We start from the raw sequence: 27,314 nt of genomic DNA on the forward strand, positions 1-27,314 counted from the left end.
ATTCCAACAGCCCTGCCCTGCCTGGTGATCATCCTTTACCTCCCCTTCCTCACTCCCTCCTCAGGAGGGCAGGGACTGCACTGTAAGCAAGGAAGTCCTTGAGAGAACACAAAGGGTTGAAATGCCTGACCAGCCATAAACAAACAGCTATGGGAGAAATATCCTTAAAAATCTGAAACTGATTCTCATGCCAGCAGAGCAAGCAAATTATTAATATTTCTAGCAGATATCCAGAATCCACTGCACTGCTCCATTCTCTGTCATCTGCTGTGCTCTTTGTACTATTTTGATTTCTCTATATGCAACAATTAAGTGCAGAGATGGAAGCACTCTCAATTCCCATTAGTTGAAGAACTCTCAGCAAAAAGGCAGCAAACCAAAGTTATCTGAATTTAAAAAAATAAAAAATCTGTCAGTCTATTAACTTGTTTTTCAGAGCTTTTGTAATAAACAGTATTTCTGAAACTGTGTTACAGTATCAAACAAAGTTAAACTCTACTGCAAAAAAATTCAGAAGCCAAGTTCTTCCCTTCATATACAAGTAAGAACCTACCTGAAGATCAAGACATTCACAAGTTTTCTACCATCACCAAATTTGGGACCACACAAATACCACAAGAGGGTTTTCAAAAAGGTTTGTATCTTTTTTTGCCTTACTCCTGTTTCACCTGTCCCATGTTCATGCATACATGCAGTTACTGATGTCCCTGATAATACCAAATACTAGGGCAAGGTTACTTTTTAAGCATCATCTGGAATTATTTTATCATCACAAATAAATTGTTTTGTAAAAATAAATGCTGCTTTACATTCCTCTCTCAGGATCTAAGAGAATCTACTCAAGAATAACATAGAAATGTCATACTCGCTTTTATTCTCAGAAAACCCACCAGCTGCAAAATTATGTTCATGCTGGTACAAACTTAACAGAGTAGGTCCTGTGTTTTAACAGATATTAAGGGGAAAGATCTTCAATGAAGTTGTAATAAAAAAAAATTGGGAAATAAATGTAACAACTCTTCATGAACAATAAGCACCTTTATTGACTGTCTTACCATTCAACACTCATTCCATTCAATCTCTTCAACTGCTGAACTACAGTCCAGTTTAGCATTTAAATAAAAGATAATGCAATCTGACTTGTACAAAAAGTGTTATACCTGGGTGGCACAGAATTAAAGTTCTATTTAAAAAAGCCATAGACACAAATAATTACTATCTGTGGTTTGAAAATTAAATCCTATGTATTTCAAAGTAAAAATTAACACATATCCTCCATATGATGTTATGCTTGTAAAAATGCCTACAAAAATGTTTGTTCAGAAGGCAGACTGGTTGGAAAGTATTTTCTATTTCACCATTTAACAAATGACATCACTTCACAAGAATTACTAGGCAGCAAAATATTTCAGATGAATTTCACACATTATAAGAACCCCTGACATCATCATATCACAATGATTTCAGTAGGGGCCATACAGCTCAGCAGAGCACAAAAATCTGTATAGTACAGATTCAAAAATTCAGCTACATATAATTTATTACAAGATTTAATTCAATTCTCAGGAAATTTAAAAATCAAATACACAGAGGAGTCTAGTCATCAGATACTGGTTATTCCCATTCTTTTTCCTTGCTGCTTTTAGAATTTTATATCTGAGTTACGAAGGGCATATGCTACTTCCCAGGGTTTAAGATCTCTTCAAAATTAATTAGCAAACTTTTTGAGAAACTGGAAATTTGCTTTTTATAAAGAATACTTAAAATGTTTTTTGGGTTTTTTTTTGCCATCTTTTTCTGACCTTATTAAACTTCTACCCAAGTCAATAAAATTAACCAGAGCTATTTTGCTGCAAGAACACCAGCTTATATGCCAACATGAATATGCAGACAAAATAATTTATTTTATCAAAAATTAGCACATAAGTGTAAATAAAACTTCTTCTGAAAGTCCTGGACTCTACACAGTTTAAGTTTTTCAACAGTATCCAAGAAGAAATAAAAGTCCATCTGAGGAAACAGTAAGAAAAGTTACTGAAGTAAATCCTTCACTATACATGCAAAATGGCATTTCCTGGAAAAACAAAAATCATGGGGTTATTTTCCTTTATATTTCCTTTTCCTGTAGGATGGAAAATTATTCCAAGAGATAAAAAACATCATCACTATTATAAAATAGTGGTGTCTCCTCATGTCAGTTGGACTAAAGTTTGTTATCAGCAAAAATCAATATGAAAGCAGAGACAAGCAATTCAGTTTGTAGCAGAAAATCTTTTATATCCATGCACCATCTTTTTCCCCCTGCAAAAGAAACCCAGTGTGGGAAATGATCCTTTAAAACAAGGTCATTAAAACCAAACAAAAATAATCAATAGCGCAAGAAAACCTAAGCAAAGGCAGGCACACATTACTGAGGCAGTGGATGGGATTGTTAGGAGGAGTTAGACCTCTGTAGATTCCACATGGCTGAGATCCTGGGTTTCTACTCTGCTTGGATCAGAGCATTCTCAAAGCACAAATAGGGATTTATTTTTTTATTTCCCTTCCCTGCCTGTGCTTTTAAAGGCATCAAAGATATCCAGGATGCATTGATTATTTCAAAAGGCCAATACAACTAAACATTTGCTCAAAAACTTGAGTTAATTCTGTGAAGAAATTATTAGACTAAAAATGGAATAGCTTACATCAGAAAGGCAGCACAGTTCACCTTTAAATCAAAGATGTTTGCTTGGATTCAAGCTTCAGATTTCTTACTACACATAACACAACCAGATCCTCCAGTGACATTTTTACTCCATGTGCCATAACTTAGTCAAGAAAGTCTCACTCAGTGTCCACCCCTGTTATCAGAGCAAACACAGAGTTGGGACACAGTCGCTTACAGGTGAAGGCAAATTTCACACTAAAAGGAGTGTTAATTAAACAAATAAGAAACTAAACCAGGTATAATCAAAATTTCGATCTTCCTTCACTGAGGTACTTAACATATGAACACTAACAACTCTGTAATTTACAAAATAAATGCATCAACTGTCTTGAGACATCAAATTATATAATTAATAAATATTCTAACAGAGTAAGATAATTAATCATGGTAGAAACCCAAATAGTAAAATGATATATTAATATTAATAGGCTATTTATTATTCTTTATGTGCATAAATGATACAAACTGAAAAAAAGCAATTAAAGGTACTCAATTGCTCTTGAAGTTTTATGACCCTCCAAAAGAGATGTTTTGTGGGGGTGACTGAAATCAATACCATCAGTAACAAAGGGAACAGAGGCTCACCTTAAATCTAATTCACCCTCAACCCTGCCTGTATGCCAGAAATAGTATTTTTTTTCCCATAACACTATGTCCAATAAGTGTAGCTTTTGTAGTGATTTATTTTTCTACAAGTGAACACAGTAAAACAAGAAAGGCTCAGTTTCTCTTATCTCCTTAACAACTGGATGCACCTTGTGGCAAGTGAGCTCAAGGAAACACATCCCTTGAAAAAGGAATGAGTGGGGTGTGAATGTGACATCTGTGAAGGGGACAAGCTTGACAGCCCTGAACACCAAAGTCTCTTTAATTCATAAGGCAATGTGGCACCAGCTCAAAAGAAGTAACAATCTCTTCCTAGCCACACACTGTCACCTGTGATGTTCCAGTACTGACACAGGTCCCTTGGCCTCTCCAAACGGGAGCACCTTGCTTGCTTTCAAGACAGACAGCAAGCTCTCACTGTCATGTCTTCAGGCTGGAGCAGAATTGTGATTTTGTTCTACAGTGACCCTTACACAAGAACAAAACACAGTGAAAGCCCAAATTCTATCTGGAAGACTCAAAAATGCTTTTGGCTTTTTCTTCATTTGCAGGAATTATTCATACCTGCTGAGCCAATGCAGATGCATGTGAACCATAGTGGAGTTTCTTAACAGTCACATTACTCAGCAAAGCACAGCATCTGCTCCATCTGTAATCATATCTGAAATAAATGCTAAAGAACAGTCTTCTACAATCTGTTTTTGCTACCAGATGGACTCTCCATTTCTAAAATGGAAGCTGATTTTTCAAATAACCACCTAAATGAATAAGGTGAGAAAGAGCAGAAAATTAAAAACAAATAGTGACCATCTCTGGAAAAGAAACTTTGAGAGCACACACATTTAAGTCCTGATTTTGTTACCCAAACATTTTGGGTCACTGTCAATGAACATTTCTTGCAGACCAGAATATACCCTTAGAGATCTTTACTGACAAGACTGTAGAGGCAAAAGTATTTAGTTACCCAAACATAAAAACCACATTCTGTGGTTGCATCATTTGGGCAAAATCATCTCAGGAAAGGGAACACACACAGGATATTACCATTACTGCATGACACCCTTGATATTTTACAACTTCCACAGAACAGTTCATTCCTTAAGCCCCAGAAATGCCAGAAGAGTCACTTAAAAATATTTTTACAGCTGGAAATCAGCATTTTTTCTGAATTTAACATATCTGTAGGTAAACAGAATTAGCAACATTTCTTCTGAACAAAGCAGCAAATTCTGTTCCCCCTGCCTCCTCCCCAAAACAGAGGCAAAAATGCAGTTCCTTTTCTCATCCCAGCTCCCAGGCCAAGGACACTGCAGCTCTGTGGAGTGTGAATCCCTCCACACACACAATGCAGTTACACAACTGAGCAAGGCATCCTGACCCAGTGCTGGGGGATTCCACTCCACACGCACTTTTCCCATGTAGACTAAGAGGAAATGTAAGATATTGTGCTGACTTCAGGCTATGTAATTTTAATGACAAAAAACCAGTAACAGAGCAGGAAAAAAAGGAGAAACAGATACCACCAAATATTTTTTTAAGAGATCGGTTGAGATGAGGCATTCAGGATGAACCAACACTGAACAACAGAAATTCTAAAAATCCTTTAAAGCTGTCGGACTTTCCTATCGGTGTTTTTAATGTTGACATCCAGTGTCTCTACTTTCTTTGTGAGCCGATCCAACATATCATCCTGCTCTTCTATTTCAGTCTGCAGGCCAAGAGCAAGGCTTTTCAGGCGACTCAGCCCAGAAGACATCTCATCTGTCAGGGTAGAGAGGGACCACAAGGAATCAAAGTGCTGTAACACAGATTATCTACATGGACACTATCAGGATTCCTTCTTCTCCAAAAGCCTGGGTTAGAAAACATTAGATACAATTCCTCAAGTCTGAGTGTTCCTCTGAAATAGAGGAAGCACTGGTATGTTCATAGTTGTACCAGAAATGGTCACTTCCTCCTTTTTTACATTTTACATTTGGTGCTAAGCAAATGCTTAACACCAAACTGGATCTTTATCACATGACATACCCTGTAATATACTTCTTACCTTTTTTTAAAAATGTACTTCTTAGAAAATTTGGTACATAGATTCTCTGCTCAGCATACACAGTACACTCACTACATCAATTGTTTTTCTTTAAACTTCATGCAGAGATGAGACCAGTGCACTGAAGATTTAAGCAGTTATTTATCACAGATTTAAAACTCCCATTTCTAGATTTTCTAAGTGACCAAAAGGTGAGAATTTCATTGCATGATTGATTGGTATAAATGCTTCTTGAAGTTAGTAAGTTTTCCACAGCTTGTGAACAGAAAAAATGGGCTTCCACTAGCTCTTCTGGCCGACTATTTCTCCTTGATTTATTCCTTTCTGATTTTTGCCCAACATCTTCTTTCTGGGTCAGCTACACAGTGACACATGTAAGCAAACAGGCACTTTTTTCTACATGCTACAGAACAAAGGAAGGCAAACTCAGCTGAATGGTTTTGAGAAGTAATAAAATAAATGCAGGAAATCCACAGATTAAATATTTAGTGCCTTTCAATTCTTAGCAACTTTTAACAAAACATGAACTTCAAGAGCTGTGCATTGCTTTAAATTATGTGAGTCTAAACTGATGTACCATGTAGATAGTTTTGAAATGCAAGTACAAGAAAAGGATTTTTTAAATTATCATCAAAATTTACATGTTAACTAAAGAAAAAAGTGTTGGCAATACATCACTTAATAATTCTATCTGGCTTAGGAATCAAAAATTCCCAGTTGTATGACATCAAACAGCTTCAGTTTCCTCACTCACCTAAGTTGGTATCAATTTTCTGGTGGTAAGCTCGCAGTTGTTGGTTCTTTGGGTAGGCATCCCTTTGCACTGAAGAATCTAAATCTGCTTTGTTGAAGTCATTGTCTGTTAAATAGAGTACAGAATATTATATAATGAAAAAAAAGCATGTGGGAAGAGGTTTTAGTAAGGCCGCTAACAATCAGTTTGCACACAGCTGCCAGGTAATCACATAACCAGAGTACCAGAATAGTCCGGGACCATTGTCTGTAGCCGGCTCTCAAGATGAACACTTCACCTACAATTACTCTCTTTTGGGCTGCCACTTGTAGTTCTGGCAGGGAGTTGGGAGAGAAAAGCAAACCGAGCCCCCAGCGCCCACCCAGCGGGACCAAGGGCTGGGACGGTCACCGGGAGCCGCAGCCGAGGCGGCCGGAGCCGCTCTGCCCTCTGCTGGACATAGCTCGGCACTGCATGGAGCGGGCCGGGACTCGAGCCCGCAAAGCCTTCATTCCCTTACTCACACATCATCATCTTTATCATCGATATCCTGCTGCTTTGCCACTCTTATTCTGTGAAATAACCCAGGCCCACTTGATAAACAAACAGTTATTTAGTAGGGAAAAGCCCTCACAGAAGTTAGCAGACTGAGAGGAGGAGGAATGAGGGCAAACGCCTCATACACCACCCTCTGAGAATCAAGAAATAGCTTCTGTGTGAATGGTTAGATTCCATGTCTGAAATAACAAGGACAATGTATCTGAAAACTATGACAAACAATGGTTAAAAGGAGACCCTCTGAGCGTGCAACATTTTGGCAAACTTATGGAAACCCCGTCTGCTCACTGTGAGCATTCTTTGCAAATAAGCACTGGGTGCTTTTAGTCTCTAGCAGATATAACATCTTCACTATGGAGATAAAGAGTTTAATGGAAACAATTCCCTCGAATTCAAAGCATGAAGGCTTGCAATCTCCAGATGGTAGGCAGCACGGTAAGTCAGCAGGTGGGCAGGCTGAAAGGTCTCTGCCTTCATCACTCTGCAAGTTTGTCCCACATAGATGACAGACATTCAGTGTAAAATAAAGTTAACAAACCTGAATTATCTAGCTTCCTCAAATTTGGATGGCTTTCCTGGTATTTTGACTCTTGTTCTTTACTAAACATCATTGCTTCTTTTAATCTAGCAAAACAAAAAAAAAAAAAAAAAAAAGAAAAAAAAAGAAAAAAAAAAGAAGAAAGCATTACTAATGACTTCGGCATTAAAGAAAACAGGCAGCTAGACCACCTCAGGAAACAACGGAAACAATCCCCTAGAATTCAAAGCGTGAAGGCTGGGATACAAATCTCCAGGAGATTATTCAGGAGTTTACAGCAGTTTGAAAGAACCACCAGATGTTTTATTTTCTGATTTTTTTGGTGACATTTCAGAGATGCTGTGGGAGACAAGTCCCAAATAAAAAGTTTATGTCACTTACCTGCTGTTAGCATAATATTCAGGGGCTCCATTCTGCTCTGGCTTGCTCTCTGGTGGTTTGGCTTTGAAGTAGTTTACCAAGCCCCCCCAAACACTCTTGATGCTGTTGATGTGCCTTTGGCTCGTTTTCAAGTCCTGGTCCATTTTATCCACCATCTGCTCTGTGCGCTTCAGAGCCTCTCCCTGCCGGACGAGCTCCTGAGGGGCGTTGACAGAGAGAACAGACTTGACATGTGACATTGACAGAGAAACAGGATAAACTGAGACACCAAGCAATTAATGCTGAAGGTGACACTCTGAAGAAAAATAACAGTGTTCCTTCATCTGCACAGTTTATTTCTGAGGGCAAACAGCTTTTCCCTAGCTCCCCTTCCTCCAGGGCATTTCCACCAACAGTTGCTTGTCAGGCACTGCATTAAAAAATCCTCATCCCCGTGACACACCGGGTTCCTGGCACCTACCACAAACAATCCAGGACTCTTCTGTACTAGTCTCTTATTACTGCGGGTTTTCTGAGGTCTTAGGATGAGGGAAGAGACGACAACATTGACTCCATGCATCAGAAGGCTTTGATTTATTATGATAAGATATATAAGATATAGAAACTATACTAAAAGAGTAAAGAGAAAGGTTTCACTACGAAGGCTAAGCTAAGAATAGAATAGGAATGTGTAAACTGAAGTCTTCTCAGCCCCAGACGGGCCGAACAGGTGAATTGTGATAGGCTCTTAATTGGAAACAGTCTGATGGGGCCAATCACAGATTTTCCCGTGGCATTCCACAGCAGCAGATAAGAATTGTTTAGTTTGTTCTGAGGCTTCTCAGCTCCCAGGAAAGGAAAAATCCTAAGTAAAGGATTTTTCATAAAATATGTTGGCAACAGTCTCTTGTCAAGCTGACATTTTCATCTATGGCTGACCACCAGATGCGTGATATGGTGGAAATGCACAGGTTTATGGCAGGGGAATGAACAAGCAGGACAATTTCTAATTATGAATGGCATCTTAATTGGGAAGGGATTCTACGTTCACCTTACTGGGATGTTTCTGATAATTTAGAAATAAAATAACCAAAGGAAATATACACAAACAGAATTTCTTCAGACTTCAGGAATATTTTAGTTATTTTGAGCAGTGCAGGATTTAGGAGTTTTTATATATAGAAGTACATTATTTTCTAATGGAGCAGCACAAGCACTATTCCAAAGTAATCCAAAGGTTAATGCTAGCAGGAAAGTTGCCTGCAGCTACCACCAGTGCAAAACAAAGAACTTGTGTTCATATTCTTGCTAAAGTCTGGGAAATTTTGGTTGAATATTCTTTTTTTTTTCTCCTCTCAATAAAGCACAAACACACAGACTTGAAGTTTTACCACAGGCCCTGTGTCAAGCCTGAATTCTTGATTCTGCACTTGTGATTTCCCACACAAACAAATCACGAGTCCGAAAGTTCACTGAAGTCCCACCAAGAACCCTCTGAGCATAAGGACTGGCTGCAGCTTGGGGGTGCTCTGGGGTTAATTTAGGCAACCTCATCACCCAAGGAACATCCCATTATAGCAGGTGACACAATGGACAAGAGCTGAGCCCGAGCACTAAGTGCTGAAACAGAGCCTGAGGAATGAAGGAAATGATTAATCAGGGTGAACAGAAGCACATCACAAACAACTAACAGGGAAGGCCCTTCATCTAACCAACTGAGCTGCTAAAATCTTTTTAGTCAGCTAAAAATCAGTAAGAACTGCTGAAAGCAGCTGAAAACACGGCCGAGTCCCAGCCTCAGCACTGCTCAGACACACAGGCTGTAACCGGGATTTTTCCCTCGAAACCTAGAAAACACAGAGACAGGTAGGCTGGAAAACCCCGACTAAAGAGGGACTTTTCAGGAAACTGTCCAGGGGACAGGGAGAACAAGACTCCCCTCCCGGAGGGGGGAGCGCAGGGGCAGCTCTCGGGCCCTGCGGCCGCTCCCGGCCCGACCCACCTCGGAGGCGGCCACCCCGATGCGCTCGGACTCGTAAAGCAGCGACAGGGAGCGGGTGGTGCTGTCGGCCGTGGCGGCGGTGCGGCGCAGCACCTCCTGCTGTAGGTACCGCTGCCGGTCCGCGCCGCCCGCCCCGCCGGGACCCGCCGGCGCCACATCGTCCTCCTCGTCCTCCGCGAACGGATTGTAGCTCCTCGGGAGCGCCGACATGGCACCGCCGACCGCGAGAATGTTCGCGGGGAGTCCTCGCCCCTCACGGAACACCCCGAACCCCGGTCTCGGGCCGCGGCCGCTCCGCTGCTTCCGCCCACGGCACCGAGCGCCGGGCGGAAGCGCTGGGCGCAGCCACCGACCGCCTTCCCCCCGCGGGGCGGGGTGAGCGCGCCACAGCGCCGCTGGTGAACAGGCAACTGCTGGGCGGAAGAGGGAAGGCTGCGCAGGGAGGGCGGGCCACCAGGCGGAAGTGAAGCCACGATGGGCGCTGCCATCTTTGTGGCGTGATTGGTGAGCCGCGCTCTCGCGGGAGGCGCCGGTCTCGCAGGCGGAGCGAGCTGGCCGGCGCCGTTCCCGCACAACATGGCGGCCGCGGCGGTTGCGGCGGCAGCGGCGGCTGCGGCCACGGCGGCCACGGCGGCGGCGGCCGGGACGGCGGCTGCCACGGCCGGGACCGCCGCGGCTCCCTCCGCGGGCACTGCGGGGCGCGGGAGCAGCGCGGCCACCGCGCGCGGCTTCTACTTCAACACGGTGCTGTCGCTGGCGCGGTCGCTGGCGGTGCAGAACCCGGCGCCTCTGGAGAAGGTGAGGGGCGTTTGTGGGGAGCGGCCGTCACGCTGGGGCGCTGCGTGTGTGCAAGCTGCGCGGCTGTCACGCGTGGAAGCCGCGTGTGGCGGGGGGGCCGTGCCGCGGGAGGGGTGGCCCCTGTGTGCACAGGACTCCCGAGCAGCCCGCCCGGCGCCGTTCGTGCCCCTTCTGGGCACTGGTCGTGTCGTGTGGGGGGTGTCCGGCCGCCCTCTGGCACTGTCACCCGTGGGAAGCGGGTAGGGGGCAGCGAGCGTGACCGCGGGCCGGGAGATGCCCCGGGGGCTCTGCCCTGCCTGGGTGGGGCTGTCTGTGGGCTCTGAAGGGTTCTGTCAGCCCCGCTTCGTCCGGCTCTGCCTTCGGGGCAGCTGGGCCTCAGGGATGCTCGTGTGGGCCAGTCTGAGCCAAAAATTCGGGTCAGCAGCGCTCGCTCGGGGCAAGGAACTGGATCTTGCTGCGTGTCCCCCAAATCTGTAGAATAGAGTCTTGTGGGAATGATTAGTCTCAACCTAATTAGGGCTGGCTTTCCTCCACGTATCTGGTTAAATCTAGGCGACGCAATCGGTGCCGGGTGAAATGTGGGTGAGCTCAAGCTCTGCTGAGGGGAGAACCGCGGGGATCCGTGTGTGGGCAGTGCTCCCGCGGGGCTGCCCCGCTCCCGGGCAGGTGCTGGTGCTGCTGCCCGTCCTAGGGATGGACAGCCTGCTGGGCTGGGTCTGGGCACCAAGTGACAGCATGTCCGAATTGTATCAGGCAGCAATCGTGACTAAATAGCTGAGAAAAGCTCTGTGCTGATGAAAACTATAGTGCTTGTTCTGGGCCAGCTGTTGCAGCCTTCTTTTCTTATTTCTTGTTCTGGAAATGTTCCACTGGTGTGGCAGCCAACGGTGAATAATTTTTCTGTGCCCTGCTGTTGGTTCACAAATATCCAGGGTTTTAATTTTTTTTTTCCAATTTGACAGAATACAGCAGTTTAATTATAGTAACAGCTCATATCTAGCCAGAGTTGCTCATTCATGTTATTGTAAATGTAACCTGATGTGGAACACATGTTTCAGCAGTCATCTTCCAAAGTTCATATTTCCTCCACTATATTTTATAGTGAGCAAGAGGATTATCTGTGTTATACTGTACTTGAAATTATGATGTCCAGCAGTTGAAGGACCAGAACCTTGAATTCCACTGAGCATCCAGTCAATTTTTCTAATTCTCTAGGGATGTTGTTTCTTGCTTTAGAAGTTTCGATGTGGGATGTTCAGAGAGTTATCTAAATGGGAAGTGACTTGGCATTCAAACATAGATGAGTCAAGCATAGTTATTTATTATGAAGGGCCTTTCTAGATAGTATTTATTAACATTAAGGAAACAATTAACATTAAGAAATATTAACATCAAGGAAATTTGTAAAAAACACATGCTTGTTGCATTCCCATTTGTTAACAATTCTGTAGAAGAGCAAAGTATTTGTGAGGTTTGATGTATTCTTTAAATGTGTGTTTGTTTAGTATGGAGTAAAGTAATAGGGGAATAGTGTGAAAATATTAATTCTGAATACTTAATCTGTTATGTTGAAAGGATTTGAGCAGGAGTCATACACAGGTTGGTAACAGTTAATTGTTCAGTGCTGTATTTGTAGGAGGCAGTGGTGCAGCTGTAATCAAAGCTCCATCCACCTATTTTTTGTTCACAAGAATTGAGTAAATATAATAAAAGTGTGTGTTTCCTAAACATATGAAAGTGGCGTAGTGGAATGAAGGCTTTATCATACTTCAGAACTTTGATCAATGTTGAAGAAAACCTTTCAACTGACCCACGTTGTAGTAAAAATGTTTGACATCCACTTGAGATTTTTCTGTCTTTTTCTGGTTTCTGTCATTCCTCACTCTTTCCTGGCCCTTGGATATTCTCAGTGAGATTGATGACTGAAGCAGAGTAACATTGCCAAATGTATTCCAGAAGGTGGAGAGAGACCACTGTGTGCTTCAAACAAGCTTCAATTTGGTTTCCATCTTGTTCCACTGTTCTTTCCCTTTGCTGTTTTTCAGGTACAAAAGCTGCTCTGTATGTGTCCAGTGGATTTCCATGGGATTTTCCAGCTGGATGAACGTCGCAGGGATGCTGTTATTGCTTTAGGAATCTTCCTAATTGAATCTGACCTTCAGGTATTTTTCCCACTTAGGCTACCTATTTACCTTCAAAGATCTTGGATTACTTCAAGTTTAGTTGTTCAATGGATGAAAAGTTGGTATTTGCTCTTCATAAAAGCAAATAAAAAGATCAGAGATAAGAGATGGATGCTGTCAGCAGAGCAAGGAAATACTGTTAAGTGGAATAGGCAGTAGCCATGGCACTGCCACAGCCAAACTGCTGTTGTGTTTTCTGGTCATCATGGCTTAAGCAGAGAAAGGAAAGCGTATTCAGGGGGATTTACTCAAACCAGGTGTGTCATTGCATGTTCTTCCCACATGTTCCTGACTGACAGGGATGCTCTGATGCGCTCCTGAGGGCCAGGTTTGCAATAGGCCCTTTCATGCCAGGATGAACAGACAGACAGGGCACACAGGCTGCATTGTACACAAGCATCCCTTCTGTGTCTGCCAGCAGGGCCAGCACAAGCTGCTTCTCTTCCCTTTGACTGCTGGGCCTGGTATTGTTCTGTGTAGAGGAGGGGAAGCATGGACAGATTCCCAGGTGCAATGCTGTTAGACCTCACTTTAAATTCTCTCATAATGCTAAGGTTGGCATCAAGCCTGAATTGCCTCCTGTTTAGTACCCATGTGCTATGGTACAGCTTGCATGGATATTATTGACCTTGTTCTTTTTTCTTTTTGTGTTTGGTTGGGGTTTTTTATAAGGCATCTGTGCTGTGCTTTGATTTGCAGGTGAGGAAGCTGAAGTGTTACATGGATGTGTTAAGTGGCTTGTGTAAGGCCCTGGGATGAGTCATGTACTGGCACTCTGAATTTCTAGCTGTCTTAAATTTATTTTGGCAGCTTGCTGTCAATTAATAAAGTGTTTGGGGTTAGGTACTGTTCTGGAACTTTCTTCTCCAGCTTTTACAGAGAATGAACTGTTGCCTGGAGTGAAAGGCTTGGATTTAAGGAGCTGAATTGGGTTACTTTCATTTGCTTGTTTTGAAATCAGTTTTGCAATAGTCAAGAAGACTGTGGAATAATCATTAGAAGTAAGATCTTTGTATGCTAATGTAATTTTACCATATTTCTAAAGTATCTTTAGATTATATGGTCAGCTTTTTGTCTCCTTTTTAAATAGAATATTTTGTCTTTAGCACAAAGATCATGTGGTTCCTTACCTTCTGCGACTCCTGAAGGGCCTTCCCAAGGTTCAGTGGATAGAAGAAAGCAATGCACGGAAAGGCAGAGGTGATGTTTGGATTTTTTGATCTTTGTCATGGAATGCCAACCAGGAGGTAGAAATGGCAAAGGTTGTTCAGGACATGGTTCAAGGGGAGGGTAGAAATCCTGCTATGTTCTTACTTAGCTCCTGGCTTGACAGCTTTTAATATTGATTTTCTTTAGAAGCCAGAGGAAGTTCAATAGATCCCTGTTTTCCTGCTTTGCTGCTTTTGATGAATTGCACTTTCCAAATAGTTCTGTGTTCAATATATTTTGTTACTAAACTGGAGAAGATTGTGTAGTAGCTAGAGTAGAAGAGTGGAACATGAGATTTATTGTTCTACTTTTAGCTTTGATGCTTAGTTGCTGTTTAAACCACTTCATTCTTTGCTCCCTTAATGTAAGAATACTTTCACAGAGTATTGTATAATTAAGGTTTATTTCGAATAAGTTGAAAGCCTGGCAAGGTTTTTAATTCTGATTTTTCTTTTAAAATTTATGCTGAAGTTATGATAGTTAGAGTGCTTCTAAATTTTGTATGTAATACTATTTTTGTCTACAGTCTTCCTCAGAGCTTTATGACATGGGAGTCACTTGTGTCTTCTTGCTTTATTATAGTTTTCTCTCCATGTTGGTTCTCTTTAACAAGGCTTAAGTGGCTGATTTTCTCTCTATTACTTTGCAGGTTTGCTTCCAGTGGCAGAAAACTTCAGCTTCTGCTTAGTGACCTTGTTATCTGACGTGGCTTACAGGGATGCATCTTTCCGAGAGCAGGTGGAGTTGAGTTTGTGCTGTTGTTTTACCCAGATCTCCAATGCTGCAATCCTGACAAATGTCTGGAGAGGAGCACAGCTGCTCCTTGCCAGCAAGGGGCTGATTGCTTCAGCATGTGCACTGATGCTTTAATTTGCTTGTGTTAATAGTCAAGTACCTAGAGGATATTCATAGGTCTGCAGTTACTTTTGGGTGTCAGTTGCTGAGCCCAGAGTTTTAAAATTCCAGTTTTGGTACTGAGGTTGGGAGTGCTGCAGTTTCATTGTGTAGTACTTGCAGCTCTCTGCAGACTTTACAGGAGAGACTCTGCAACCCGAGTGAGGGCAATGTAATCTTTTAATCACACATTAAGAAATCTTACTGAGGTGCTTACGTTAATGTTTACAAGTTTCATTTGTTATAATGATCTGGTGTAAGGTAATGATATCTCTTTACCAAAAGATATTTTTGTATGTCTGTCTTGATGACTTAGATCGTGGATACAGTCCTACAAGTAATGCAGTTCCTGTTGGGAATGTGCCAGACACCACAAATGCACGATAAAGGTAGTGATAAAATTATTACTGGATTTGTAACTCCTGTCCTCTGAACTTCTCTTGTGTGTGTTTGCTGGCTATCAGGATCAATCCTGAAAAGTGAGTTTTGTCTTTCAGCTTCCCTTAGCACTTCCCTGTTGCATTTGTTGCTGACTGGAAAATACGGAAGCAGATTTGTAGTAATTTGTGATGCTTTCATGGTTTTTCTTCTGCTTGTACAAATCAGTTGTTGTAAAACAGTTTAGGTGAAAGCAGTTTAGTGAAGTGGTAGCAAAACCATGAAGAGGAAATTTTAAGTTACTGTTAATTGCTGTTACGTGTGTTTTTCTTTTCCAGAGTATTTATGCAAGTATGCAGTGCCCTGCCTAATAGGAATTTCTCGAGCCTTTGGTCGCTACAGCAATTCAGAGGAGGCTCTCCTTTCAAAGCTTTTTCCTAAAATTCCCCCACATTCCCTGAGAGTTCCAGAAGAGCTCGAAGGAATTCGCCGTCGATCCTTTAATGATTTCAGATCAATTCTTCCCAGTTCTCTGCTCACTGTTTGCCAGGAAGGAACACTGAAGAGAAAGGCTAGCAGTGTATGCAGCATCACCCAGGTGACTTGCTCGGTGTTGGAGTCAGTACTGAGATGATTTCTTGGTCTCAGTGGAGTTAAGACTTAAGCCTGGATATAGAGAGAGTCTTTAAACATATTGTTTGAGCAGATACAAATGTCTTTATTGTGATTCTACAGCTGAATTTTAAAATAGTTTTCAGGTTTCTAGAATTACAGAACAAGCAGTGACAGTTAAAATAGCAACTGAACTAGTAAATCTTTACAGGGAGCATTTGGCAAATTCCATTCCTTGTGTTATTATCATTAAAAGGCATTGTAATGTATGTCTATAAAATTGAGAAGCTGACACTTAATAGCTAAAGCTTTCACAAGAGAATACAGTAGCTCTTCCTGGTTTCACCAGGAGCTGTAGATGTTCATTGTCTTGGAGGAAGACTAGATTCAGATGGTGGTTTGAAACTACAGTTTGTTACTGGCATAGTTTCATACAGTAGAGGAGTCATCACTGATCACTTCCCTTTAGTCAAAGACACTGAACTGGCATTTTTCAGCTTCTATTTTTGGCTGGAATTGAATATATAGTTCCTGTTATTTTTGCTTGAAGTTGTGTTTCATTTTAAAGTGTACAATCTATTCCTTGACAGGTTTTTAAATGTTTTAAATATTTTCTAAAATACTGCTTTTATGCAATGTTTCAGGTTAGTCCTGAACGTGGGCTTCCCGCTCCCAGCTCTCCTGGAGGACCTGCTGCAATTAATTACTTTGAAGGTAGATTACCTTAAGGAATAGTCTGTGATTTGGGGTTTTGTTGCTATTTATAGAAAACTTAAAACCTTTTGACTCCTTCCTCTGCCTTTTAGAATTCTTAAATTCAGTGGCACATGCTGGCTAGGATTTTTTTTTAAATTGTGGTTTAAAGACAGTAGGAAGTAATTCTTAACAGCAGTAATTTCCAGGCTCAGTTGTTTTTTACTTGTTTCTTGATTCCCTTCCTGCTAGGCAGTGCCTAGTACTGAAGAGCTTAATTCAGCTAGGCCAGAAAGATTTCAGGGGATTAGGCTGAGTAACTTTGAGGAACAAGAGTTAATATTGTGCTTCAGTAGGCAGCTAGATTTGTGATCTAGGGTCTGGAATTTTGAGGCTTGTGGCACACTGTATAATTCCAAAACAACTGCTCTATTTGGAGTGAGTGTGATGTGGGCCATTGTGGAGTACCCAGTAATTTTCTGAAGCAAGAAATGCTAAAGAAGACCCTGGAGTTTTCACTAATGTGCCTTGGTTACTGTATTATAAAAGGCCAAAACCTGAGAAAGCTTCATGAATTAACATGCAAACTCTTAACTCCTGAGCAGTGGTAGAGCTCCATCTGTGAGTCCTAAGTCAAAGGAGGGCTTAAAAATAAATTCTCCTTCATGAATCATGTGGAGGACTAGCTCTGCATCTGAGCTGTTTTGTGTCTCTGGTTTTGTTTGGCCCTTTTAGGTTTTTAACAGTTTGGGCTTTCTCTGTTTCTGGGCCATTCTCCTCTCTCAAGCCCTGGCTTAAATTAATTTCTTCCCCATTGCTTTTCTTTTTTCCTCACATTGCTATTTCTAGAGGCATCTCTTCCTCGGTCATATAATGGGATTACAGAGTAATTCTTAAATTGCCGAGTAGGAACAGACCTCTTTAACTTCTGTCTCCTGGGTTGAACCAATGTATTCTTTAATGTGTGGTCTTCATGGTTTGAATTAAAAGAAATAAACAAAACCCAAAGGTTGTGGGTTAGAGAGTTACTATTGTAGTAGAACAGAAATAATCTTAAATCTTGAGGCGGACAACTTTGTAAAATCTTTTGGATTATTGTAGTTGTCTCTCTGGTAGAGTTATGATTATTCCAGTCAGGATTATATTTTCAGTACTAACTTCTTCCAAGTATTTCAGCTGCAGTCTTGTATTACTTCTGTTGATATAGTTTATGATAGTCTTGCCTTCTGAAGAAGATGAGTAGTGACCTTGGTTTTATTCTGGCCAAAGCTAACAGCTTAAAAAAGAAGAACTGAGGACCTTTTTTTTTTTGTTGTCAATAAATAGTCTTGCTTAAAAGCCTGTTAATCACAAGAACATTGCTCTTGCACAGCCAGCTGAGCACTTCAGAAAGGCATGAGATGTAATTTCTCAAGAGGAAACAGAGCCAAGAGCAGTTTGCTGAGCAAGTTGTTTGCTTAATAGAGTACTTGAATCTGAAAAATAATTTGATTCTCTTTGCTTTCAAATTGCTGTGGTGAATTGGTGCCTATTCTAAGATGAACACTGTGCCATGTGTTCATTTCATCTAATACAGGGGAAAACCTTGCAAGATAGTTTTGACTTAACCTGTTCTTTGCATCTCTGTGCTTCTGATCTAAGGGTTATTAACAAATGTTTTCAGGTAGATGCACATCAGTACATCTGGAAAGGCTTGTCAGAAGTATCTCTGACATGGACACAAGTTATTGTAATGAATTGTCTGTTGTGATAGTAAACTTCTAATGACAATTGTATCACAGTTTTCTGTCTTAATTTACCAGTAGATGAGCTGAAATGCACCTCTGGCAAGGTAAAGACTGTGTTAGAAAGAACTCTTTTGCAGTGGGTAAATGTTTCCATTAAAGAAAGTTAATATCCTTTCTCTCCTCAAACTTGTATTTCTATTATTTTTTTTCTGATCAGGTTCATATCTTCCTGATGGGAGTGCACTGGATCCTGATTATTACTTCTCCACAGTCAGCTCCAGCTTTTCAGTTTCTCCTCTCTTCAATGGTATTAACAACAAAGAGTTTAACATCCCACTGGAAATGCTCCGACAGCTGTTGAACATGGTAGGTGATGCTCCTTATGAAGATTGCAGTGACACTGTGCTCTAGCTATTTGCTCTAGCTATCATTTAATGTCATGATTCAATAGCATTCTGGAAAGCTCCCATAATAACCATGGAAAATTTGGAAAATTAAGTAAGTTTGTGTCAATTGCTTCCTGCTTGAGTCTTGCAGACCACTTGTTGTGGTGTAACCTGCATACTGCTTGTTGCTGAAATAGAAGATTGGGTTTTGCTGTGAGAGTTAGACTTCCTGAAGGGTTTGCTGGGAATTCACACGAGTTACAGAAGCTGCAGGCCCTGTCTGCTTCTGGCATCAGCTATTCTGGAACAGCAAAGAGGCTCAAATGTTCTTGTTGCAGCCTTAATTTCATCTGAGGCTTCATAGTGAAGTGACTTGTGTTTTCTGTGCATAAGCAAAATTTTATTCAATGATATTCTACTCCTATCTAGAGTCACTAACAGGAAACATCCTGTTTTAGTTTGGTTTTTTTTCCTCCATAGGTAAAGCAGATTGTTGAGGATTCTCTTTTGAAGACCTTAGATGCAGTTATAGCTGAAGTGGCAGAGGTATGGTTTTACCTTCCTCCTTTAATGACTTTAATCTTAATTTTTTGCCTTATTACTTGCAAAATTAGTATTTTACCTATGTAAGGTGTGCCTTCTCTTTGTAAAACTATACTAATTTCCTTTCTGATCAGTTCTTTCAGTGGTTTAAATCTAGCCTTGGACTGTGTAAAAATGGTAAAGGAGGTGATATTTCTCCTTAACATAGGAGGAAATAGTTAGTTTCCTACATTAGCTCTGTTGTCCTAATAAATTACAGCATTGGCTGCCCAAAACTGGTTTATTGTAGACAAAAGTCTTTCTTGCATATTGCAGTGACATTGTCTTTTTTCACATATATGAAATGCATTGGTTGTTTTCAGTTTGTGGCTTGGAAATCACTGCTCCTCTTTTAGGTGCCATTTCTATGAGTTTGGCAGTGCTGCAGCTCATGGACTCTCAGAGGTTGCAGATTTGGTTCTTTAGGTCTGTGAGTCCTTGTTTCAGAACAAGGATTTGTTTCTTCTTCTCCCCTCCCCTGGGAGCAGTTCTGTTATAGCCTCCACTACTTTTTATGGAGTTTGCCTCATTTCCTCAGGGCATAAAGCTGTGGTGAAAGGGGTGTGTGCTGAAATGTGTGCAGAAATGACTCTGCTTTGCTCTCAGCCTCCCGTCGAGCACTGACCTGTTCAAAATGTAGGCCTGAGTGGAGACAACTTCATCCTCTCTTTTTGCCATCTCAGTAAAGTGAGAGTTTTGAGTGCCCCCTTTTTTTTCCTATTTTTTGTTTTTAGCCCCATCGTTAGAGAAACAGACGTTCTCTTCAAATCAAGCACTGACTGAATTTTGTTAAATGCATTGAATGGCTGTACTTTTATTAAAAGTAGAGGGGGAAAAGCTGTGAGGTTACTTCTTGTACCTGTTTTATATGCTTGTTTACTTTGTGGAGGTGGATTGAGTTTTACTTATTTGTATAATGGAAAAGACTTCCTTTTGAATCTAGCAAGTTGCTTCTTTTGTCTTTCAGACTTACTGTAGTGGAGATCTCTATTACAAAACCTTCAGTGACCCTCTTTACCTTGCTCAGTTTAAAATGCTGAGAGACACACTATACTATATGAAAGGTATAGTATTTCTTTATTTTTATTTATCCTTCTTTATATTTAGGATCACAAGCATCATCTGCTTTGTATTGAGTGCTTGAGCATTGGGTTTGCATTTCCCGGGAACTCTACTGGAACTCTATTAGGGTAATAAATTTGTATTTTGACATGTTTCCATTTTAAAAAGGTGCAATGAAAGTAGAAAGAATATTTTGGCCACCATTAAAAGGATTAATAGATGGCATTTGAATTGTCTGTTCAGTGGTGGAATTTGTTATGATACCTATCTTTTAGACAGGACATAAACTTGATTAAATAATACAATTTATAATGTAGCAATGACTTTTATATATGCTGTTATTCTAATACACTGACTTCCATCTTCCAGTAGAATACTGATTCCTTTTCTTTCTTTAGACCTTCCCAACTCATTTGTGAAGGAAATCCATGATTTTGTGCTGGAGCAATTCAACAGCAGCCAGTCAGAACTCCAGAAAATCCTCCACGATGTGGATCGACTGCACAGTGAACTGAGCCCTTTAAAACTGCGCTGCCAGGCCAATGCTGCCTGCGTGGATCTCATGGTGTGGGCTGTGAAAGATGAGCAAAGTAAAAAAAAATGCTCTTTGGTCTCTGCAGTGTCTGTTCATTCTGTTCTAATTTGTAGAAATACTTGTGGAGTAGATGGTGCTCAGAGAAATATGAAATTTCGGTGTAATAATTTGTTCTTTTAGAATACAAGGGTAAAACTTCCATCACAAGGTTGTCAGATTAGTTGGCTGGGTAGTTAGACATCTCTTTATAGAAATGGAAACAGAAACTTCCTATTACTTATCTCCAGGGGATGCTATAAATGCTGAATTGCATGCAGCTATTTGTTTTCTAGTTTTATTTATTGCTCTTAATGTCATAAATATTTCTCAGTGGTTCTTTTAAATAAAACATTTTTTCTTCATTGCTAGCTAGCAGGACTGGGAAGCTCTTACTTTTCCTCTGTTTTCTTTCTTATTTTATAAATCTTAAATCTGCTGAATATGTGGAGGATTTTTTTCCCTTTGAACATTGCAGTATTTAATTTCTGTTCAGTATTCAAAATCAGCTTTAAGTACTGTCGCTCTTTCAGTCACAGTGTTTGACAAAGCTGTTTGGTGCAGGTGCTAAGTTTCTAAAATTTTTTTTGCAGAAGCAGCACTAGGTCTTGTACCACAAGATTGAAGCTTATAAATTGTCTCCATTATTTTAGAAATTCCAGTAAGGATTGGGTTGTGTGTGGCCTAATAACAAACTAAAAATAATTTTTTCTGTTGGATTTTTTTATTTAAGGTGCAGAAAACCTGTGCATCAAGTTATCAGAGAAGCTACAGTCAAAAACCTCAAGCAAAGTCATAATTGCTCACTTGCCACTGCTAATTTGCTGTTTGCAGGTCTGTCTTTACAGTATTTGTCATTAATTACTGCAGTTACTCACTGTATCAGTGAATGAGAATTTGGGTAGTTTTACAGGTTGCTAGAACACTTTATCTGCTCTTTTTATTACTTTCCATCGCTGTGTTCTATATTTGGATTTCAGAGATCTGATGTGAAAACTAGGAACTGCTTTTAGAATTTTCTTAGCTCAGCTCCTTCTTGAAGAATAATATTCACGAGGGGTTTTTAACCAAGATTTGATTTTTGAACTATTTAGCTTCTTAGTCTGTTACCCAAATAATTGAAATATTGGGACTGGCAGGTCACTGAGGTTTTAGATTAAGCCTTGGTTATTCTAATTTTGTCTTCTTTGTGGGCACTTATCCAGTCTTACAAATGTGGTGTTTTTCACCACATAAGTTGTGAGTTATCAGGTTCCTGTTAATGTTGGCACTTGTACAGTACCTTTATTTTTGGAGAATGCAGTTCATTTCTTGGAACTCCTGTGAAAACACCCAGGAAGAGAGCAGCAAGGCTTGAGTGGAATAGCCTAAAACAGTTAGAGGCTTAAAATATCTTAATCTTTTGCTAAAAAATGAACCTCTCAAAACTGGGTAGGATTTGTTTTGTTTCCTCTTTGTATTGAGCTGAAGTTGCAAGCTTGCAGCTGAAATAAAAATAGTGCTGTTTTATTCTAAAGCTTTCTTTTGTTGGTTTTGTCTTGGTTTTTTTCCTTTCATTTTTAGGGTCTGGGTCGTTTGTGTGAGAGGTTCCCTGTTGTGGTTCATTCTGTCAATCCATCATTGAGAGACTTTCTTGTGATACCTTCCCCAGTGCTTGTGAAACTTTACAAATATCACAGCCAGTATCACACAGGTAAAGGAAAAAAACCTATGCTCCTGAATTATTGTTTTCCAATTTTTGTGGCTTTTTCATACTTTTTGGTATTTTGTGGTGATGCAGCTGTATGTGGAAATGGGGATGGAATTGGGTAATATTTTTTTTGGAGATGGGGAGGAGGGAAACAAATGAAATTCTGGTAGAAGTGGATCTAAGGGTAAGCATAAGAATTGCTGTGTCTCTTCTGCTGACACTGAGCACTTCTGTCTTGAGTGAGAGTCTGCAACCAAAGCCAGTGCATAATTATCCTCACAGTGAGGGAAAAGAATCACATACCCAGTTGGAACCTCCCTTGTTTCGAGTTGAGGCTGTTGTGTCTAATTCTCCTACAAAGGCTGCTTGTCTGCCCTGTAGCCTACTTTGCAGCTTGGGAGGCAGCCACTGGCTCTGTCCAAAGCTGCTGCTTCAGAGTGAGCCAGGTCATGTTCCTCACACTGCCCATACCCATCCTCTGCTCCAGCCGTGGGACTGTCTTGGCATTTGGCAGGTTTTTGTTGTTGTTTTTAGATTTTAATATTGAGTGGTGATTTCCAGAAGAAAAATGTTCAATTCAAATCAGTTGCTGATGCAAAAGCAGCATTGTAATGCCAGAGCAAAACAGTAAAGTAGTAAGTGGGTAAATTTAGGAATAATAATTTAGGAATAGTCAAATGCAATAATGGCTTGTATAGTTCATCAAGTGGTATTGATTGCTGTACTCCTGTGTTCTTAGTAGGTGGGAATGACATAAAGATTAGTGTCACCAATGAGCATTCAGAGTCTACTCTAAATGTAATGTCTGGCAAGAAAGGTCAGCCATCCATGTATGAGCAGCTGCGTGACATTGCCATAGACAACATCTGCAGGTAAGAGGGGGCTGGCACCATGCTGGACATGTGCTGTTTCCCTGGCACCATGCTGAACATGTGCTGTTTCCCTGGCAGAAAAGTACTGTGCCCATTTAGCAGGTTCTGCTCTGTGCTGCCATGAAGTCTTAGTGTCTTGTTTGGTTGGGACTTTGTTGTCCTTCAGGCATCTCTTGGTTCTGTTTATGTCCTAACTGTAAAATTCTTATTCAGTCTTACTATTTTGCTTCCCATGTCTGCTAGTTACCATTTTCAGTCGGTAAGTGTTTTTGTAGATGTTCAATAGGGTTTTTTTGGTTTTAGCCTAGATTGTCACATTGACTGAGCCTCATGTAACAGAGGGATTGTCACACACTCCTGTGGGCAGTGATTATTCTTCCCTTTTAGACAGCTGCAGAGACCTAGAGGGAAGACATAGTTGGTGACTAGAGACTAGGAATTAAAGTTTCAAACCAGTGGGTTCTGAATTTACCTTATTGCATATTCCCATCATTATTGTTTCTGGAGAAAGCAGAAGTAGAAACTTGGCTCATTTTTTTAAATGTATTTACAGTGTTCCTTGGCAGTCAGTTCTTATTCTCAGTATAAATCTGCTTCCCTTATATATACATAGCATGAATTACAGTAGTTAAAAGTGATCTGTTTTATTGATGCATTATGGTTTTTTCTGTCCATTGTTACTGCAGGTGCCTGAAAGCTGGCTTGACTATAGATTCAGTGATTGTTGAGGCCTTTCTTGCCAGTTTATCCAACCGTCTGTACATCTCTCAGGAGAATGATAAGTAAGTTGTCAGTCAATCATAAAGCAAATTATTCCTTCACTCAGTGAATCTGAGACTTATTTTAAGATATAAGTACTGGCAGTATTATTTTAGAACTAAATGTCTCTGAGAATAATGGGCTTGTGCATGGGGTCAGGATCTTCCCATGCCAAGTCTTGGCAGAGCTGAGCTCGTTTTCATATTGAGAGGTATGGATTCAGTTTTATCTTTGGTGAAGATTAGCCAGTTCTGAGTCCTCAGCTGAGTGATGCTTTCTCTTCAAGCTTCAGCTGTCTTCTTTTGGCTAGACAAATGTTGTCACTTGTGGAATTTTGCTCTGCTTTAAAGAGCCTCACTAACCAAGAAGTCTCAAGAGGGAGGTTCTGTAGTAGCTGATCTGACTGTCTTAGTATTTTGCCCGTCATTTTTGCCTTTTTAAATGTTGTTTTTAGAACAGTTTGTTCATGGGTTAGTGTGGACTTGCTCAATAATGAGTTTGGGAGAGGGTATTTTTTATTTTGAAAATCAGCTTGTGCAAGTATATCCTCTAATGTTGGGGATGTATAGAGTGGCAGTATTAAAGCTGCTGGTGATGTTTAAATTTAGTATAGGAACCGTTACTTAACTGAAATGTAACTGAGGTCTTGATAACTTGTTAAACAGTTCCATTTATCAAGTTGGGATTTTTGTTTGTTTTCCTAACAGGGAAGCTCATTTAATTCCTGACCACACGATTCGTGCTCTAGGGCACATTGCAGTGGCACTGAGGGACACCCCAAAAATGATGGAACCCATCTTGCAGATCTTACAGCAGAAGTTTTGCCAGCCACCTTCTCATCTTGATGTACTCATCATTGATCAGCTTGGCTGTTTGGTCATCACTGGAAATGTAAGGAAAGAATTGGCCAAGAGAATGCCAGTTCATGATTCCTTCCTTTTAGTTAAATGGAAATATATTTTAGGAAGTGCATGTGCAGAAGGCTTTTAAGGCTTCTCTTTTCTGCACTACAGGTAGACACTTGTACAGTCTTTGTGATATCAGACAGCAAAAGCTGTGATAATGTGTCAAGTGCTCTCCCTGTAAAGAAGATGAATCCCTGTAGAAAATAAGAGTCTTTTTTAAAAAAAGACTATAAAGCCCACCAAACTCAATGTTTTCAAAAGTTAGTAAGTTTTTAAACTTGGCCTATCACAAATAAGTGGAGAGTATTTTCTTATTGTATCAGGAATTAACTTTCAAAGTCTTGTAGGTTCATACATTTAAAAGTATGGAAGATTGTCTTCTTCAGTCATATGAAAATTAACTGACTTTTTCCCAATGTTATTTGTGCATCTCAAAAAGCAACTAATTGCCAGAACTCAGAAGCCTGAAAAAATAGTTTCCATCAGGAAGGCAGAATTAAAGAACATAATAAATTTGCTAAAATTTGATCCATTAAATCATTCACAAAAGCACTTGTACTGTTTGCTTCATGGGAGCTGAAACATTGCTCAGGCTGTGGCTGCACACCTATCTGAAGAACTTGGTAATACTTGGAGTGTTATACAGGGCTGATCTTTAGAGAGAATGTATTCAATAAGCTTTACTTAGGGATTTGGTTTTGTTTTTTTCCAGCAATACATTTATGGTGAGGTGTGGAATCTATTTCAGCAAATCAGTGTTAAAGCAAGCTCAGTTGTTTACTCTGCCACAAAAGACTATAAGGACCATGGATACAGGTAACACTTAGCTGTGTCCCTTAAATGTGTGAAAACAATATCAAATACCCTTTGGGCTGCCTTGGGGTTTTTCACTTTTCCCACTATCAGGCTTTATTACAAGGTTGTAAATTGTACTGTTCTTTGATGTTAAAAAGAAATATGTTCATTTAGAAATAATAGCCCTTCAAAATGCAGAGATTCCTGAAAATGCTTTTCACTACAGATGGCATTGATAACTTTTACCTCTGGAAGGAGTCAGTGTTTGTGAAAGATAATTGGCATTGATGACTTATGTTATCTGTAATTACAGTAATTAATTACTTAATTACAGTAATTAATTACTAAATCCCTTAGCCCAGAAAAGCTGAGAGTGTGGTTTGTTTTCTTTTTAATGTGATCCTGGTACTTGTTAGGGGTTTAATGCAAACCATTAACAAATAATTCTTTGTATGTAAGTTATGCATTGTTGTCCCCACTAAAAGTAGAGATTATCACTGGCTCTGTTGGTACTTGGGGTGGGCTGGATACCTTTCAATGCAGAATGGGAGTAGCTGAGAGGTCTGTTCCTGTCAGTATATTTTAACAATGCAGTCTCAGCTTCAGCAACTGATATGAGTTGTGATTCTTCTGTTTAAGAGCTTTCCCAAAACAGAAACACTGCCCTTGGCTGCTTTTTGTCTGCTACAGGAAAGTACTTAAAGTACTTTCCTTGTGGCCATGACAGCATCATAAGTGGAACATCCTCCAAAGGCACAACTTAAAAATAGTTTTTCACTTAAATACCAATTGCATTCCAATTGTCAGTAAAGTGATGTGCTGCTCATAAAAACAGCAAGGAAAAAAGGGTGAGAATATGTCAGTAGCCTTATTACAAGAGTTCGTGTCAGTATTGTGAAGAAAACACTGACAATATAAAACCTGAGGAATTGCTTGTTCATAACCGTTCTTTCTCCTCAGGCACTGCTCCTTAGCAGTCATTAATGCCCTGGCCAACATCGCTGCCAACATCCAGGTAGAGCACCTTGTGGATGAGCTGCTGATGAACTTGCTGGAGCTCTTTGTTCAGCTTGGGCTCGAAGGAAAAAGAGCTAGTGAGAGAGCAAGTGAAAAAGGACCAGCACTGAAGGTCAGATATGCACTGGTTTTTAATTGTGTGCAGCTGTGCTTCATGTGGGTGGCACTGCTGAACACACCCTTGCTGTGCTAAGCCTCAGAGTGCATTCTGGTGGTGGAGTGTTAGTGCAGGTCTGGAATGCCTGACTGATTGTTTGGAGTGTCCCAGATAAGACAGGGAATAGCTGAGACTGCCTGGAGTGTCAGAGCTGCAAAGGGAAACATGGGATGCTCTGGAATCAGTGTGGGAGCATGCTGCACTGACTGAAAGCTGTGCAGCTCTGCAAATGGAGAAATGACAAAATTCAGATGGATTGAGCTAGGAGGCAGTGTTTCTTTAGTGTGAAGATCCTGAGAACAGTTCTCACTAGAACATTCTACTCAATGCAGAGTACAAGTTATGAAAGGTATTCTGAAGACCAAACACTGCACATTCTATGCTCCCCAAACAAAAGCAAGTTTTTCTTTGTTAGATTTCCTATGTCTCTTCTTCTCAACACACTAAAATTTGCTTGATAACCATTAAAATGT

At 40.6% G+C, this 27,314-nt stretch overlaps 2 protein-coding genes across 3 annotated transcripts in view; one reads left to right on the plus strand and one right to left on the minus strand.

Moving 5' to 3' along the window:
• Positions 1 to 1,019: 1,019 nt before the first annotated feature.
• SNAP29 (synaptosome associated protein 29) lies at positions 1,020 to 9,900 on the minus strand. The gene is made up of 5 exons (XM_009092329.4): positions 9,552 to 9,900; positions 7,571 to 7,767; positions 7,190 to 7,275; positions 6,115 to 6,219; positions 1,020 to 5,074 (listed from the first exon to the last, which is right to left on the minus strand). Exons 1-5 carry the CDS (start codon positions 9,759 to 9,761, stop codon positions 4,917 to 4,919), a joined length of 756 nt encoding a protein of 251 aa, XP_009090577.2. The 5' UTR covers positions 9,762 to 9,900; the 3' UTR covers positions 1,020 to 4,916.
• A 158-nt stretch (positions 9,901 to 10,058) lies between these two features.
• Positions 10,059 to 27,314, plus strand: part of PI4KA (phosphatidylinositol 4-kinase alpha) — a 54,232-nt gene continuing 36,976 nt past the window's right edge. The window contains exons 1-18 of one of the 2 annotated variants that reach the window (XM_018916529.3): positions 10,059 to 10,349; positions 12,395 to 12,511; positions 13,639 to 13,732; positions 14,391 to 14,479; positions 14,952 to 15,024; positions 15,352 to 15,611; positions 16,270 to 16,339; positions 18,263 to 18,411; positions 18,912 to 18,977; positions 19,981 to 20,077; positions 20,474 to 20,665; positions 21,380 to 21,480; positions 22,210 to 22,339; positions 23,076 to 23,208; positions 23,895 to 23,990; positions 24,675 to 24,858; positions 25,585 to 25,688; positions 26,628 to 26,796. In XM_018916529.3, coding sequence (XP_018772074.2) covers positions 10,128 to 10,349; positions 12,395 to 12,511; positions 13,639 to 13,732; positions 14,391 to 14,479; positions 14,952 to 15,024; positions 15,352 to 15,611; positions 16,270 to 16,339; positions 18,263 to 18,411; positions 18,912 to 18,977; positions 19,981 to 20,077; positions 20,474 to 20,665; positions 21,380 to 21,480; positions 22,210 to 22,339; positions 23,076 to 23,208; positions 23,895 to 23,990; positions 24,675 to 24,858; positions 25,585 to 25,688; positions 26,628 to 26,796 — 2,346 coding nt within the window. In that variant the 5' untranslated portion in view covers positions 10,059 to 10,127. The remainder of the gene's footprint in view (positions 10,350 to 12,394; positions 12,512 to 13,638; positions 13,733 to 14,390; positions 14,480 to 14,951; positions 15,025 to 15,351; positions 15,612 to 16,269; positions 16,340 to 18,262; positions 18,412 to 18,911; positions 18,978 to 19,980; positions 20,078 to 20,473; positions 20,666 to 21,379; positions 21,481 to 22,209; positions 22,340 to 23,075; positions 23,209 to 23,894; positions 23,991 to 24,674; positions 24,859 to 25,584; positions 25,689 to 26,627; positions 26,797 to 27,314) is intronic. The other variant, XM_018916530.3, reaches the window with a different exon arrangement.

This window comes from Serinus canaria, chromosome 15 (assembly GCF_022539315.1).
Source record: "Serinus canaria isolate serCan28SL12 chromosome 15, serCan2020, whole genome shotgun sequence".
Lineage (NCBI taxonomy): Eukaryota > Metazoa > Chordata > Aves > Passeriformes > Fringillidae > Serinus > Serinus canaria.

Coding starts and splice junctions, on each gene's coding strand:
- SNAP29 (XM_009092329.4), bottom strand. CDS start 9,761: ATGTCGGCGCTCCCGAGGAGCTACAATCCGTTCGCGGAGGACGAGGAG. Junction 7,276..7,570: donor GAATATTATGCTAACAGCAG/GTAAGTGACATA, acceptor TTGTTTTGCTAG/ATTAAAAGAAGCAATGATGT. Junction 5,075..6,114: donor GAAAATTGATACCAACTTAG/GTGAGTGAGGAA, acceptor CTACCCTGACAG/ATGAGATGTCTTCTGGGCTG.